The following is a 16348-nucleotide window of genomic DNA, read 5'->3' as shown; positions in this document are numbered from 1 at the left end:
TTGAAGAACCTGCGCGCCTTGTCATCTGTCCGGGTATGTCCGCCTGTGTACCCTTCCCTCATTTTGTAGCTCCCCTGTCCAGTCATTTTCAAATTGACATCTTGCACCTTACCCATTATTCCCATTCAAATTGCGGCCCCTTCATATATCTGTTGCATGATAAGGAGCTAGTACAATCAGTGGCGGAGCCAGGTTTTTCTGGTGTCAAAATATGAAGTAATAAACACACTAATAAGTCAATGAGATTCAATAGTTTACATACATAACAACAACAACAACAACAATAAATCTAGTATAATCTCACGAGTGGGGTCGGAAAGAGTAGAGTAGAGTGTATACAGACCTTATCACTACCCGGTGGAGAGGCCAATAGTTTATATACATAATAAAAATAAGTTTTTACCTATCACACAGTGTCATTTTCTGACTACCTCCCATAAGAGTAGCTCCACCACTGAGTACAATTATTAAACAGGTTTGCAGCAGCAAAGCAGGCACTTTTACAGTCATTTGGTATGTCTACCATGAATTTTTACTAGTATTGATCATTGATGGAGTTACTATTACATGAGGCTATTCAGAATTTAAAGTTACCAGATGCAACTGTTAAATATATATATATATATATATATACATATCTTTACAATTCATCTTTAAATTTTCCATGTACATTTATAAAACTCCAAGTCTAACACAATACGTAAAATACATCCTGTATATTTGTTGGATCCACCTGTCTACATTAGGAAGGGCTTTTGTATATCCAAAGAGTAGATTAAGCTACATAAAATGCTTTGCTTTGTTTAGTTTTTATTCATCTTCTTGTATTTATAGTGGCTGCGGGGCCTAATTCCGGACATGCTTTCTGTAATATCCACTTAATTTGCTGGTTAAACAGCTTTAGGGGACCTAAGTTAGACAAAAGTGTAAAGAATGTTTATTCTATAAAGGAGACATAATTTCTTTGTATTGCAGCATTTTACTATCAAAATCGAGAGCAGACCATCATGTCGCCTGGCATTGAACTTTTATGTCTCTTGACTATGTTTACAAATGAATAGGACTATGCCTAGGTTGATTCGTTTACCCGTCTCAAAAGTAAAAAGAGGAATAATCCCTTTACCCCGCATCGATTCGTTTGGATTGAAGGTTGATTATGAATCCTAGAATTCTTGCTGTCTAATCTTCTGTATCTTTGTGAAGGATTGACGTATAGGCTGCCTAATCTCTGTACTGTTCCTTCACTTATTGCTTCTTGTTTATGGAGCTGAATGCTATATTTGCCTGCTAGCACCAAAATGTTAGTGTCTCCCTGAGATGTGAGACTGCTTCAATCTGGTGTTTCTTTTCCACCATCATCCTCCATCTGTGCTTGTCCATTAATGAGATGGTTGAATTATTTTCACATAAATTTCATGGAGATAAGCTATCATCATCCCAATTCCGTTCTTGTCTCACATTATATCTGTTCAAGACTGGTAGTGATGCAGTTGAAGCTATTCTGAATGATCTTGCACCACCAACCACTGTTTGATCCTGCATCCTCCTAACATCTTTGCACACATTATCCAATATGGAGAGGAAGTCTCGCACGATCACGAATATTCTCAGGGGATGAGCTTCCTCTTTTGCAGCATCACCATGAAAATATTCTGTTACCTGTTTGACCATGGATAAGGCCTTTCTTTCTTCTGCTCTGATCCTCACTATTCCATCTTCTGCCTCCTTAAGAAACACTTTCATCGATTCAAAAAAGTTACCTTGCGTACCTTCCTTTCCATACTGCAAAACTGATCTTGCTTTATCAAGTCCCACTTCAAGCTTCAAGACATAGCTGCCCAGGACATCTGAGTCCATTGCTGCTGCTTTTTTGACATTACCAAGTTCTCTGCTTAATCCAGCAACAACCTGCAAACCTTGCTTCCTGAAATCTTCCTCATTGAATTTGATGTTTGCATTATCAGAAAGATTATCGCCTGGGGGTTCAGAACCCAGCCCTTCCGACCTGATAATCTCCTGCACCACAAAGTGCAACAAGCTTGTCTTCCCGTCTGCTCCTTTTATATCTACTAATTTCAAAAGAGTGTCAAGTTTGAAAGCTCTGGCATCACCGCGATTAGTTCCAGCATTCATGCGGTTTCCTGTCCTTAGAACAGCTTCGAGGAGTTTGAGGAATAGTCTACTATTCTTCAGTTCTTCACTGGCTACCTGTCCATATGATGTGCAATGCACCAGGGTTATTATGATTCTATTAAATTATCGGAAGAAAGGTCTAAATCCAGGTATATTAGCAGAAAATTTTGCCTAGATAAGGTCTTTTAGGTAATTAGTACAGCATTCCTCTGAGAGTGGCTCAAGTTTACCAGTGGAATAATTTGTTGTAGTCAAGATTCTTAGAAAGGTAATCCATGCTAATAAAGTAATTGAAGGCTTTAAATTCAACTCTAAATTCAGGTATAAAGAACACTAATGTAAAAGTTTTAGTGCAGCTAAGACCCTGGGGGCGTCAATATATGCTCCCTCCGTTTCAAAAAGATTGTCCTAGTTTGACCTGGCACAAACTTTTAATAAAGAAGGAAAGACTTTTGAGATATGTGGTCTTAAATAAACCATAGCATTTGTGTGGCTATAAATGCTTCCTATTAAGGAAATATTGAAACGTAACAATTTTTTTAAAACGGACTAATAAGGAAATAGTGCCAATCTATTTGAAACAGAGGTCAGAGGGAGTAACATATTTATGTCACATCATCCTGAGAAATCACAGTCATTGAGTTCAGTAATACTTGTGTAAAGAAGGGTTAAAATGAGATAATAAAAGGGTACAGATACATCTGATCAACTCTTGAGAAATCGTAGTCTGAATTAGTCTATATTAATGTACATTGGTGGAAGAATGTGCCGTCCCATAATAGTTATCTGGGTTTCATACAGAATGTCCTAGTTTATAGAATAAGCATCAGACTTTTTCCCTAATCAAACTATAGACGTATTATTAACACATGAATATAAATGACCCTTAAGCTCTTCTAGACAGTATAAATTTAAATAGATAGTTGTTAGTACCTCAAGAGTTTGGAAGGACTTTCTCAAATCTTTTACTTCACCAACAAAATTTGCTCTGTAAAGCATGGCTTCTACTCTTTTGAAGGCAAATGGTATATCAAGCACTCCCTTGAGGAATTGTTCTGCAGGCCCTAATTTGGAGGTGTCTCCGCTGTACTCTCTCAGTTTTATCTCTTCTTCTCTTGTTGGAGCCATCTTGACCAAAGTCTCCAGAAGTTCAGGCCCCAATCCTTCAGGATTTCCTGCAACACAGAAACACATTGTGTCGCACGTAAATTATTTTGATATATGCAGAACTGCAGATATGTGATTAATTAAGCCCCCTGGTGTACTTGCCATGTTTAACGCTCGTGGTTCAAAACATGGCACAACTTGAGACTGACAACAGATGTAGTTTAAGTTGATCTAGCATGCATGTCTTAAATGTTTGGTTGGGCAAAATGGTGATAGAGTTTTCAGGGAGATTCACAAAATCATTAAAAGCAAGAATGAAAATGATATGCTGCTTCTAGATAAAATTGTTTATTATGTTGAACACATATTTTCTGGCAAGACAAATCACAGATAAGTTTTCAGGAATACTACAAATATTAAAAAACAGATGAAAGGATATTCTGTCTAAATACTTCAAATTGTTTAATGAAATAAATGCGGGACCTCATGTTTGTTTGGATATATGTTGTTTTTTGTTTTCTTGCTCTTCTGAAGAGGTTGGAGCTATTACCTAATGAGAAGCGGAACTAATAAGCTTTTACCTTTGAAATAGGAAACTTTCGTTATTCTGCTGAGATAATTTGAATATTCTCCGAGGCACGGAATGGTATTAGGAAATTCTTGAGAATTCTATGGGTTAGACGCATGATCACTATGGTGCAATTGTGTTTAGGAACTTACAGCTGGAGAACTAGAAAGATATGCATTTGAAATGGCTTTCTCATCGCAAGGAGAATGAAAGTATGCAGGAAAAATACCATATGAAAAATGCTCGCTGGCTATTTCTAGTAATGGACTTGATTCAACCTTTCTAAATCTTATCTAATCTATAGGTCCTAGGCAATATCAGAATTTAATGTATATGCTTGTTATATACCAAACTTTATTCATTTATTTGATTGTGCAAAAAAGATTGCAGTTTCACCTGTTTGGGCATGCATATCCAGAGTATGTACAAAATACTGAATCCGAATTCTAGTGCAGAGGCATGAGAGATTACATACCATTTAGAAGGGCTTCGGAAACCTCATTCTTGGTAACATTTAATGCTCGTAACATTATGGCAATATTCTGTGACTTCTTGGGGTCAAGTACCTTATTCTCCTGCTCAACAGGAGGAAGGACTGATTTCCTTGTTGCTTCCTTTGGTACTGGATTTGCTGAATTACATCCAAAAAGTGACTCCATCATGTCCTCATTCAATCTGCAATACAAAAGGTAGTACTTATATAAGATATTAGTGTTGCTGGTAATCGGACTTTAACATCTTTGATTGTCTACTTACTGGAAGGAGCTCGATTTTAGTTGGTCCCAAACTGTGGCTCGATCAGAGGTTGCTCGCACTTTGTCCCAGTGCAAAGGCTTCAACTTAGGCTTGGAAGGATCTGTATCGCCAGAATCATGTCTTTCTAAAGAACTGGCATCTCTGTTTTCCTCTTCAGAAGAACTTGTCTTCTCACTCCCTGGTGTTGTTTTTGGAGTGGGACTCCTCGATTCTGTCCTAACCATTTGAGGGGAAGCTGTCGAAAGAACACTTCCTTGTAATCCTCCCGGTTTGCGGGGTGTTGAGACTGGAAGTGGGGGTGGAGGAGGAGGACGAGGGGGAGGAGGAGGAGGAGGAGGTGGTGGTGCCTTCAATATTTGTTGGGCTTGGTTGCTTATCAATTGAAGCTTTGCCATGTCTGGTGGAGGAGGTGGTGATGAAAATTTAGCCCTTTTTGGCAGAAATGGCAGTACTGGCTTAGTATACTGCGAGGGAGGCTCAGGTGGAAGTCGTTCCAAATGACCCCCTTGTGGTTGTAGCGGTGGTGGTGGAGCTGGAGCTTGCTTAATGGATGGTATTATAGCATGTTTTACATCAGGGGATGAATCAGATAGGCGTGATCTTGGAGAAGTTCTCTTTGAGTAAGGGACAAAATTCTTGTTGCTTTGGTAACTCTGCTTTAAACTGGGAGTATAATAACCTTCTTCATTGCTAACAGAGGAGCCTTGTGGAGTGTGAAATGCAGTGTCACGGCTTTCCTCATCAGATGATGACATTGCAGTGGGTGAATCCATGCTAGGAGGGGGTGGGGGTTTGCTAAGTGGTGGAAGGGGTTGAAGGTCAGGACTTGGCCTATACCTATCCGGTCTTTTAACAGAGTTCAATTTTCGATAAGGTGAGCCATTAGCACCATTGGACTGAGTCACAGTTGTTTGAGCAGATGGCTCAACTGTCCCAATATAAAGGAAAGTAGAAGGTGGCATTCTTGATTCCTCATTGATCCTCTGATTATTGCCCCCTACAAGCTTTTGAGTTTCATCAGGGTGTCTAGCGCGGTGTTTGTAAATATAGAATGCCAAGGCAGATAACATTCCCAAGGTGACAATCCCAACTGATATTGCAATTGCCACTTTCTTGACTGGCTTTGCTGGCTGTGTGGCAACTGGATTTGACACTGGAGTTCCATTAATTGGACTTGCTGGAGGTTGCTGTGTCTGATCTGGTGTAGTCCCAGTAGGGACTTCTGGAAAGAAAGGCTGGTCTGGACTGGAAATGACCGGCTCTATCGGCGGCGGTGGCGGCGATAGTGGTGGTGTTGAACTAACTGGAAAGAGGGGCTGATGCAGAATTCTCCTTGTGTTTTCCTTGGCAACCAAATCTTGAGCTGTGAAAGATGTAAGCAGTAATAGTATGAAAAAGATGCTCATAAGATGAGCTGCTACTCTCATGGTGTTATTTTTAAGGTCTCTCTTAAGTTATTTTTCTTTTCCCAAATCATCTCCGGTTTTTGTTCCACAAAGAATTCTAAAGAGAGAGAGACTAAAGAGAAGCTTCTGTTAGCTGCAAGATCTGGATGCTGTAGTGTGGGGTGGATGATGGGAGCAGTCAGCCGCACTTTCTCTTTTCATATTTTGGTAATTTCCTAAGATTATGTCCTGGAATTTAGATTTCGTTAAGTTTACATTTGGTTGTTTTTGGAATCACTTTCTCCTAGTCAATTGTATTTAACGGGATGTGAAATTTTAAATTGTTAATGTAATTTGAGTAGAAAAATATAATTAAAGCAATTTGATTTTTAAAAACAATTAAGAACGTTTCAACTGAGGACGTATAAAGGAGCAGAATGCCATAGCGCACAGTGGTAGTGAGAATCTGCTTTTATTGGTGCTTTTTCCACGTTAATGGACGATGATGACAATCTGCTGGGGATATAAAGATCACGTTCCTTGCAACTTTTTTCTCCATATAAAAACCTTTTTCTTATTTTGTTTTATTCCCTAAACTTACGCCTTTTCGTGACAGAGTGGAGGGGACAGAAGAATTTTCCACTCTTTCTTCTTGGTACGTTAAATACGCAGTCGAGTTGTGTCAATTTAGCTTTCAAAATTCTAAGGGCAAAAATTGGGCATTAAATTTGTTTGACCCAAAAGATATTGAAATCTTTTTGATTAAATCAATTAAAGAAGATGAGGTAAATCTCAGCCAAGTATAATAAACTCTAGATTGAAGGATGCAAGTGATGAATAAGATGAATAATGTTTCTTGATATTATGAAACCGAATGATTAATCGTCAATATCACAACTTTGAATGTAGAAAGATATTATAATGGATGCTCTTAGCCAAAAGTCAGTAGTTTTTACAAAGTCTTTCCCTCCTATTTATAAGGGACAACCCCCTCTTGAACCCTAAAAGATATAGCATAGAGAATATTCGAGAATATTCGAGTCTTCTAACCACTGTCAGTCGTCGCCGTCTTCAGCGGCCACAAGACGCCGTGTCGTAAGGATCTCGTCCCTTGTCGTATTCGTCAGTAGCCGTGGTTAGGGGTGTCAATGGATATTCGAAAACCGACCAAACTGTACCGCACCGAACCGATTTTTAGGTTTCTTTTTAAGAAACCGTAGGGTTTTATATAAATTTATAACCGCACCGATAATTAGGGTAGGTTTTTTATTTTATAAAAATAAACCGAAAAAAAACGAACTGTACCGAATAAATTTTACATGTAGAAAATATATTTATTTAGTAAGTTTAAAAATAATAATGCATTAAATTTTCTTTGAGCCTTGGAATTATGAAAACTATTACAAGCCAACAAGTAATTAAACTCAAAATACTAATTCCTAAAACCTATTATGCTACTTCTACTTAAACCAAGTTATTTCAAGTATCTTTATTAGCAAGACACAAAGTATTCTAGCAATTATGAGTAGCAAACTATAATGTAATGAATATGTTTCCTTTCATATAATTTAGATTTATCTTTTTGAATATTTAATCTTCTATAGACTTAAAATTCTTGAGTCCCAACTTGGTATATCTTTCAACTCGTGTGATTAATATTTTCTTTGCCTTTGTTTGATTTCTTTTACGCTGTTGCAGAATAGTTGATGGATCTATACTCTAGCCATATTTTTTTTAAATTCATCACCCTTTAAACAATAAAAATGTATAGAAAGTGTTGCTAAGTCCTATAAAAGAACGTACGTTATTGCAATTCTACTTCTACTGGTGAATTTTACATGATATTAAAAAAATACCGAAAATTAACCGAATCGTACCGATACCGAAGAGAAACCGACATGATTGAGATGGTTTCGAAAAGTCTAATTTTGGTTATATATAATAGAATAACCGAAAAATTGGTATGGTACAAATTTTATAAAATAACCAACCGAACCGAACCATTGACACCCCTAGCCGTGGTCATCCAAATTTTGACCTATATAGTTAGTCCTTCCATTTGTCGAGGTTGCGGCTTGATGCGTCCTCAATAAACGAACATCGCCCACACCTGTAGAGAAATTTGGTTTACTAATCACAATGGTTTGGCCAACAACGGAAGGTTAGCGTGCTCAACGATATCCTGGGTGGTGTGTCTTGTCGGAAAATGATGTCACTTCCACGTGCGTCATCATTATGCTTGTTCTTGAGACAGAGGCTGATGGTTTGTCAATTCGGTTTCAGTGCCATTTTGCAGCCTTCCGCTTCAATTCTGGTGCCACCTAATCCTATAAATAGGTGGAGGGTTTGTTTTTTCAAAAACTCTTGGCCATTTCATCTCTGGTTATTCCTTCTCATCCCTTCCGCGTTTGCTCTAACGATTTCTTTGCTTTCTCTCTTCCATTCTCCGTTCTTAGTTTTTTCTGTTATATTAACACATCTCTTGCCATAGAAATGCCTAGAACACATCGATCTCGTGAGGGGATTTCTGACACCACCCCGTTGTCCATGGCGCTCACCTGTGGTGGTGAGGACATGACGGTGGAGGAAGGGGATAGTTTTCCCACCGTGGAAGAGTTACTGTCGTACTGCCGAGACACCCCATGTCTCAGAATGACATTCTTAAAGAGCCTCCTCCTATTCCCGCCTCATTATTTTCTGGAACTGAGCAGGTCCATATCGATGCCCTCCGTGCAAAATACAACATTCCCACTCATATTGAGATGATTCCAGCGGGAAGGGACTTCGTGGAAGTCCATAGACCGGGGTACTGTGCTTTTTATGAATACCGCTTTGTGATTGGTTATTCCTTCCACCTTCTCCCGTTAGCAGAAGAATTATGTTGATTCTATCAGGTTTGCCCGGCGCAGCTTTCCCCATACACGTGCAAAATACTCTTGGTATTGACAAAATACGCGGAGTTGGTGGGGTGCGAAGTCACCGTTCACCACTTCCTACACTTGTTTTCTCCTAGCTTTCACAGGGGTACTATGGTGCATCTGAGGCACCGTGGGACAAAAGGGCTGGTGGTCAGAACTGATGACCGGGCGAGTCACAAATTTTGGCATAAGTACTTCTTCGTCAGAACTGAACACATCGTTCCCGGAGCGGTGGAACGAGAATCGTAAGTGTCGCAACTTGTTTACTCTTTCTTTTTTCTTCGTCCAACTTAGTGTTTATTTGCGGCTCTCTTTTGTAGCTATGGGGTGTCCACCCCACCCCATTGCAGGTATAGGGATTGGGTAGCCCGTCTGCTGCTTCATGGAGCGGAGACTCGAGACTGGCCCGCTTTTGTGAAATGCTTTGTGCCGAAAGTTTCATCTGGTAAGTATTTTCATCTATATCACTTTTCGGCTATATACCATTGTCTACTGATACGACTCTTTATGATGATAGGTTGTGGAGCTTCTAGGCGGAGGGCTCTAGTCCCTGCATTTCGCTAGACCGTCGCCTCCGCAGGAATGCGGTTCACTTTGGATGAGTCTGCTCGAGAGGGTCGTGCTCAACCGGTATAGGTGAGGGACTCCTCTCGGGATATGGTTGTGAGGGGAGAGATCTCTTCTTTACCATTCCATCATCTCGTGGATGAGTTCTCTAATGGGGACGAATCTTTGTTGAGAAAAAAAAGAAGGATAGAGCTCCGGAAGAGCGTGGTCATTGATACTGGTAAGAGTAGGACAGGTGCATCGGAGACGGTACCGGTACCAACTTTATGGCCGACGCCATCTTGGCGAGGAGGTCTACTCAAATAGAAGGGGTTTATCAAGGAGTGGGGGTCTGTGCGCTCTGCCGAGGGTGGCGCATTGTCACGACCCTGACCCCGAACCCGGTCGTGATGGCGCCTCTCGTGAAGACAAGGCCAGCCAAACCAAAAGAGAACACCTCATTTAAATAACATAAATAGTTCTAAAACATGATATAATAGCCATAATTTACGGAAATAATGATGACAACAGTAGAAACCATCCGACATAGCCCAAACCGGGGTGTCACAAGTCATGGGAAACTAATAAATCTGGATACCAGTCTACTAGATACGAAATCCAATACAGAAGTTCAAGAACATAAAAATAGTAAGATAAGGGAGGCACGGGGCTGCGAACGCCAATAGCTACCTCGTAGTCTCCGAAAAACACTGCCTGGACTAAGAGGATTAGCACTCAGGAGCGGACTCTGCGATGCCTGAATCTACACACACGGTGCAGGGAGTAATATGAGTACTCCGACTCAGTGAGTAATAAATATAAATAATGGTTGAAAACAAGAAAACACGTAAAGGCACAAAGCAATTCTATATCACGCAGTAAAATCACTTAAAGCAGTAAATCCATGAAAAAGTCAAATGAAATTCCTTTAAACCAAGTAAAATAGGTAATTTAGCAGGTAAATAACAAGTAGAAATCTGCCCCTCGGGCACAGTAACAATCACTCAGAACAGTATCAGCCTCTCAGGCTCACTCTCAGTACAATATCAACCCCTCGGGCTCACTCTCAGTACAGTATCAGCCCCTCGGGCTCACTCTCAAATCATGATGGGTACCCGTGCTCACTATGGGGGTGCAAACTCCGGAGGGGCCCCTTACGGCCCAAGCGATATATCAAGCCACCTCGTGGCATTATCTCTCGGCACTCGGCCTCACATCACTCAAGGCACCTTGTGGCACATAAAGTATCTCAGGCCCTCGGCCTCATATCACTCAGCATATCCTCACATATGGCCTTCTGCCTCACTCAATCCGAAAATCATCACAAGCCCCTCGGGCATTTGTAAAACAGTAGTTCTCAGCACAAAACATCATTTAGAAATATCATTTAAGTTTCAAATCTAAGTAAAAGTGGCTGAGTTCGTAAAATAGTAGATAACAACAGGACTGAGTTCAAATAATAAGTCAAAACAGTGATAAAATCCCTGAAGGATTCAAATAGTTGGCACGAAGCCCAAATATGGCAATCAGCTCAAATCATGATGATAACAAATAAGTTTCAGTCAAATACGCGGTAAAAACATCAGTCGGGACGGACCAAATCACAATCCCCAATAGTAAACGACCCCACGCTCATCATGAAGCACGTGTCTCACCTCAATATAGCACTACGATGTGCAATCCGGGGTTTCAAACCCTCAGGACATCATTTACAATCATTACTCACCTCGAACCGGCTACAACTCTAGCTCGCGATGCCTTTGCCCCACGAATCAGCCTCCACGCGCGTCAAATCTATCCAAAATCAGAACGAATACATGACAATATGCTAAGGGAACAAAACCCAAGCGAAAACAATTGAAAAATATCGAAAATTCCGAAATTAGAAAAACCCGAGCCCACTTCTCGAAACTCAAAAATTTTCACATCATTAGATTCCTTATCACCCCACGAGTTCATACATACCAAAAGTTCTCAATTCCGACCTCAAATGGTTCTTCAAATCCCAATTCAAAAGTTCAAAATCTCAAGCCCTAGTTCTTCCATTTTTAGCTTAAGTTCCAAGAATTTCTAGGTTAATTTCACAATAGATTCGAGTTTTAGGTTCGAAAATCTTACCTCCAATCAATTCTCCTTGAATCCCTCTTTAATCACCTTCAAAAAGCACTCAAAATACTCAGCTATGGAGGAAAAATGGCTCAAAATTGCAGATAAAATGACTTATAAACTTTCTGCCCAGGGGTTTTCGCATCTGCGATCCCACCACCGCTCCTGCTATACCGCTTCTACGGTAATCCCTCCACATCTGCGGAAATCACTTAGGAGGCCAGGTTCCGCATCTGCGGTCCACGAGCCGCATCTACGACTGCGCAGGTGTGGTCCATATGCCGCATCTGCGGTCCCTGGTTATTCTTCCCAAACCGCTTCTGCGGCTCTTCTTCCGCATGTGCGGCACCGCACCTACGGCCCCCAATCCGCAGGTGCGGAAATACCAGAAGCAACAACTTCTGAGATCTCTTAAGTCCAAAATCTTCCTGTTAACCATACGAATTCACCCTGTGGCGCCTGGGACCTCAATCAAAAGCACCAACATGACCCAATACATTATTCAAACTTGTTCCAATCATCAAAGCACCTCAAACAACATCAAATTACCCGAAACACATCGGATTCAAGCTTAGTTTTTGAGAAATCTTCCGAAATACGTTTTCGATCAAAAACCCAACCAAACCACGTCTGAATGACCTGAAATTTTGCACACACATCCCAAATGACACCACGAAGCTACTACAACTCTCGGAATTCCATTCCGACCCTCGGATCAAAATCTCACCTACCAATCGGAAATCGCCAAAATACTAACTTCGCCAATTAAAGCCTAATTCTACACCGAACCTCCAAAACCAATTTCGATCACACACCTAAGTCATAAATCACCTTCGAAGCTAAACGAACCATCGGAACTCACATCCGAGCCCTCTAACTCATAAGTCAATATCCGGTTGACTTTTCTAACTTAAACCTTCTTAAAAGAGACTAGGTGTTACCAAATCCACTCCGAATGCAAACTACTCAACTCGATCACATAAAACACGGATAACGAAGCATAATGAAGCAGAAATAGGGAGAAACGGAGCGGTAACTCATGAGACGACTGACCGAATCGTCACATCCTCCCCAACTTAAACAAACGTTCGTCCTCGAACGAGTTAAGAAACATACCTGAAGCCTCGAATATGTGAGGATATCTTCTCCACATATCCTGCTCGGTCTCCTAGGTAGCCTCCTCCACGGGCCGACCTTTCCACTGCACTTTCACTGAAACTATATCCTTTGACCTCAACTTCCGAACCTGATGACCCAAAATAGCTACTGGCTCCACATCATAGGTCAAATCATCATCCAACTGAACTGTGCTGAAGTCCAAAATATGAGACGGGTCTCCATTGTACTTCTGGAGCATAGAAACATGAAATACCGGATACACGCTAGACAAGCTGGGTGGCAAGGCAAGCTCATAAGCCACCTCTCCAATCTTCCGAAGCACCTCAAAAGGCCCAATGAACCGCAGACTCAACTTTCCTTTCTTTCCAAATCTCATAACACCCTTTATGGGCGAAAGCTTCAGCAAGACCTTCTCACCAACCATGTAGGACACATCTCGAACCTTCCGGTCCGCATAACTCTTCTATCGCAACTGCGCTGTACGAAGCCTCTCCTGAATCACTTTCACCTTCTCTAAGGCATCCTGAACCAAATCTGTCCCCAATAGCCTAGCCTCGCCGGGCTCGAACCAACTAACTGGAGATCTACACTGCCTCCCATACAAAGCCTCATATGGAGCCATCTGAATACTCGACTGGTAGCTGCTGTCGTAAGCAAACTCTGCAAGCGGTAGAAACTCATCCCATGAACCTCTGAAATCAATGACACAAGCAACAACATGTCCTCTAATATCTAAATAGTATGCTCGGACTGCCCGTCCGTCTGAGGATGAAAAGTTGTGCTTAACTCCACCTGAGTACCCAACTCTCGCTGAACAGACTTCCAAAACTGGGAAGTAAACTGAGTGCCCCAATCTGAAATGATAGAAACTGGAACACCATGCCGCCGAACAATCTCCCTAATGTATAACTCTGCTAACCGCTCTGAATAATAAGTAGTACACGCAGGAATGAAGTGCGCGGACTTGGTCAGCCGATCCACAATCACCCAAATAGCATCGAACTTCTTCAAAGTCCGTGGAAGTCCAACAACAAAGTCCATAGTGAGCCTCTCCCACTTCCACTCGGGAATGACCATCTGCTGAAGCAAGCCACCCGGTCTCTGATGCTCATATTTCACCTGCTAACAATTGAGACACCGAGCTACAAATTCCACAATATCTTTCTACATTCTTCTCCACCAATAGTGCTGCCTCAAATCCTGATACATCTTCGCGGCACCCGGATGAATGGAATACCGCGAGCTATGGGCCTCCTCCAAAATCAACTCCCGAAGCCCATCCACATTGGGCACAAAAATCCGGCCCTGCATCCTCAACACCCCATCATCACCAATGGTCATATCTCTAGCATCATCATGTTGAACTCTATCCTTAAGGACAAGCAAATGCGGATCATCATACTGGCGCTCTCTGATGCGATCATACAAGGAAGATCGAGAAATCACATATGCCAACATCCGACTGGGCTCCGAAATATCCAACCTCACAAACCAATTGGCCAAGGCCTGAACATCAACTTCTAGGGGTCTCTCCCCAACTGGAATATATGCCAAACTCCTCATACTCACTGCCTTTCGGTTCAAAGCATCGGCCATCACATTGGCCTTTCCCGGATGGTACAATATAGTGATATCATAATTCTTGAGCAACTCCAACCATCTCTGCTGCCTCAAATTAAGATCCTTTTGCTTGAACAAATGCTGAAGACTGTGATGATCGGTGAATACCTCACAAGATACATCATACAAATAATGCCTCCAAATCTTCAATGCATGAACTATGGCAGCCAACTCCAAATCATGAACAGGGTAGTTCTTCTCATGGGGCTTCAACTATCGAGAAGCATAAGCAATAACTCTACCCTCCTGCATCAATACACAACCAATCCCAACTCTCGAAGCATCACAATATACGGTATATGAACCTGAAGCTGATGGCAAAACCAATATTGGAGCTATGGTCAAAGCTGTCTTGAGCTTCTGAAAACTCTCTTCACACTCGTCCGACCATACAAATTAAATGCCCTTCTGAGTCAACTTGGTCAAGGGCGATGCAATAGATGAGAATCCCTGAACAAACCGACGATAATAGCCTACCAGCCCAAGAAAGTTACGAATCTCTGTGGCTAAGGACGGTTTGGGCCAACTCTGAACCGCCTCTATCTTCTTCGGATCAACCTGAATACCCTCGCTGGACACCACGTGCCCCAAGAAAGCCACTGAACCGAGCCAAAACTCACACTTGGAGAATTTTGCATAAAGCTTCTCCTCCCTCAATCTCTGCAATATAACTCTCAAATGCTCCGCGTGCTCCTCTTGACTACGCGAGTACACTAGAATATCATCAATGAATACTATAACGAACGAATCAAGATAAGGCCGGAACACGTTGTTCATCAAATGCATGAACGCTGCTGGGGCATTGGTTAGCCCGAAAGACATCACAAGGAACTCATAATGACCATATCTGGTCCTGAAAGCAGTTTTAAGAATATCTTAATCCCTGATCTTCAACTGGTGATAGCCCGAACGGAGATCAATCTTGGAGAACACTCTCGCCCCCTGAAGCTGGTCAAATAAATCAACAATTCGAGGCAAAGGATACTTGTTCTTAATTGTTACCTTGTTCAATTGCCTATAATCAATGCACATTCTCATTGTACCATCCTTCTTCTTCACAAACAGAATCGGCGCACCCCAAGGTGACACACTAGGCCGAATGAACCCCTTATCTAGGAGTTCCTGAAGCTCTTCTTTCAATTCCTTCAACTTCGCTGGTGCCATACGATATGGCAGAATAGAAATGGGCTGAGTGTCCGGCACCAGGTCAATACCAAAATCAATATCCCTGTCCGGTGGCATGCCCGGCAGGTCTGCAAGAAACACATGGGGAAAATCCTTCACAACTGGGACAGAATCAATACTGGGAGTCTCAGCTCCAACATCCCTCACAAACGCTAGATATGAAAGGCAACCCTTCCCAACCATACGCTGGGCCTTCAAGAAAGAGATCACTCTACTAGGAACATAATCAGTCACACCACGTCACTCGATCTGCGGCACATCCGGCATAGCCAAAGTGATTGTCTTAGCATGATAGGCTAGAATAGCACGACACGAAGATAACCAATCCATGCCCAAAATGACATCAAAATCCACCATGCTCAATAGCAATAGATCCACTCGGGTCTCTAGACCCCTAATAGTCACCACACATGACCCGATACACACGGTCTACAACAACAGTATCGCCTACCGGGGTAGATACATAAACAGGTAAAGCAAGAAACTCACGGGGCATACCCAAATAACGAGCAAAGTATGATGACACATAAGAAAAGGTGGAACCGAGATCAAATAATACAGATCCATATCTGTGGCAGACTGAGACAATACTTGTAATGATAGTATCTGAAGCAATAGCATCGGGTCTAGCTGGAAGTGCATAGAAACGAGAATGGCCACGCCTGATCGACCTCCCCCTCTGGGGTGACCCCTAGCTGGCTGACCTCCACCCCTAGCTGGTTGGGCAGGTGGTGAAGTAACTGGAGCAAAAGTGGAGGGCTAACCCCTCTGCTGGGATGAACTAGCAACACGACGAGGACACTGCCTCCATATATGCCCAAACTCTCCACACTCAAAACAACTCCCAGGTGCTGGAGAAGGGGACTAAAGGGAACCCCTCGCATCGGAGTGACTAGCTGATGCAC

The 16348-nt window shown here is 42.0% G+C and overlaps 1 protein-coding gene across 1 annotated transcript; it reads right to left on the bottom strand.

Moving 5' to 3' along the window:
• Positions 1-936: 936 nt before the first annotated feature.
• On the bottom strand, positions 937-6394 carry LOC107831355 (formin-like protein 6). The gene is made up of 4 exons (XM_016659120.2): positions 4565-6394; positions 4284-4483; positions 3067-3308; positions 937-2208 (listed from the first exon to the last, which is right to left on the bottom strand). The coding sequence occupies exons 1-4, from the start codon at positions 5989-5991 to the stop codon at positions 1414-1416; spliced, it is 2664 nt and encodes an 887-aa protein (XP_016514606.1). The 5' UTR covers positions 5992-6394; the 3' UTR covers positions 937-1413.
• Between the last annotated feature and the right edge of the window lie 9954 nt (positions 6395-16348).

This window comes from Nicotiana tabacum, chromosome 3 (assembly GCF_000715075.1).
Source record: "Nicotiana tabacum cultivar K326 chromosome 3, ASM71507v2, whole genome shotgun sequence".
NCBI classification, from domain to species: Eukaryota; Viridiplantae; Streptophyta; class Magnoliopsida; order Solanales; family Solanaceae; genus Nicotiana; species Nicotiana tabacum.
This window is presented reverse-complemented; position numbering and strand designations above follow the sequence as displayed.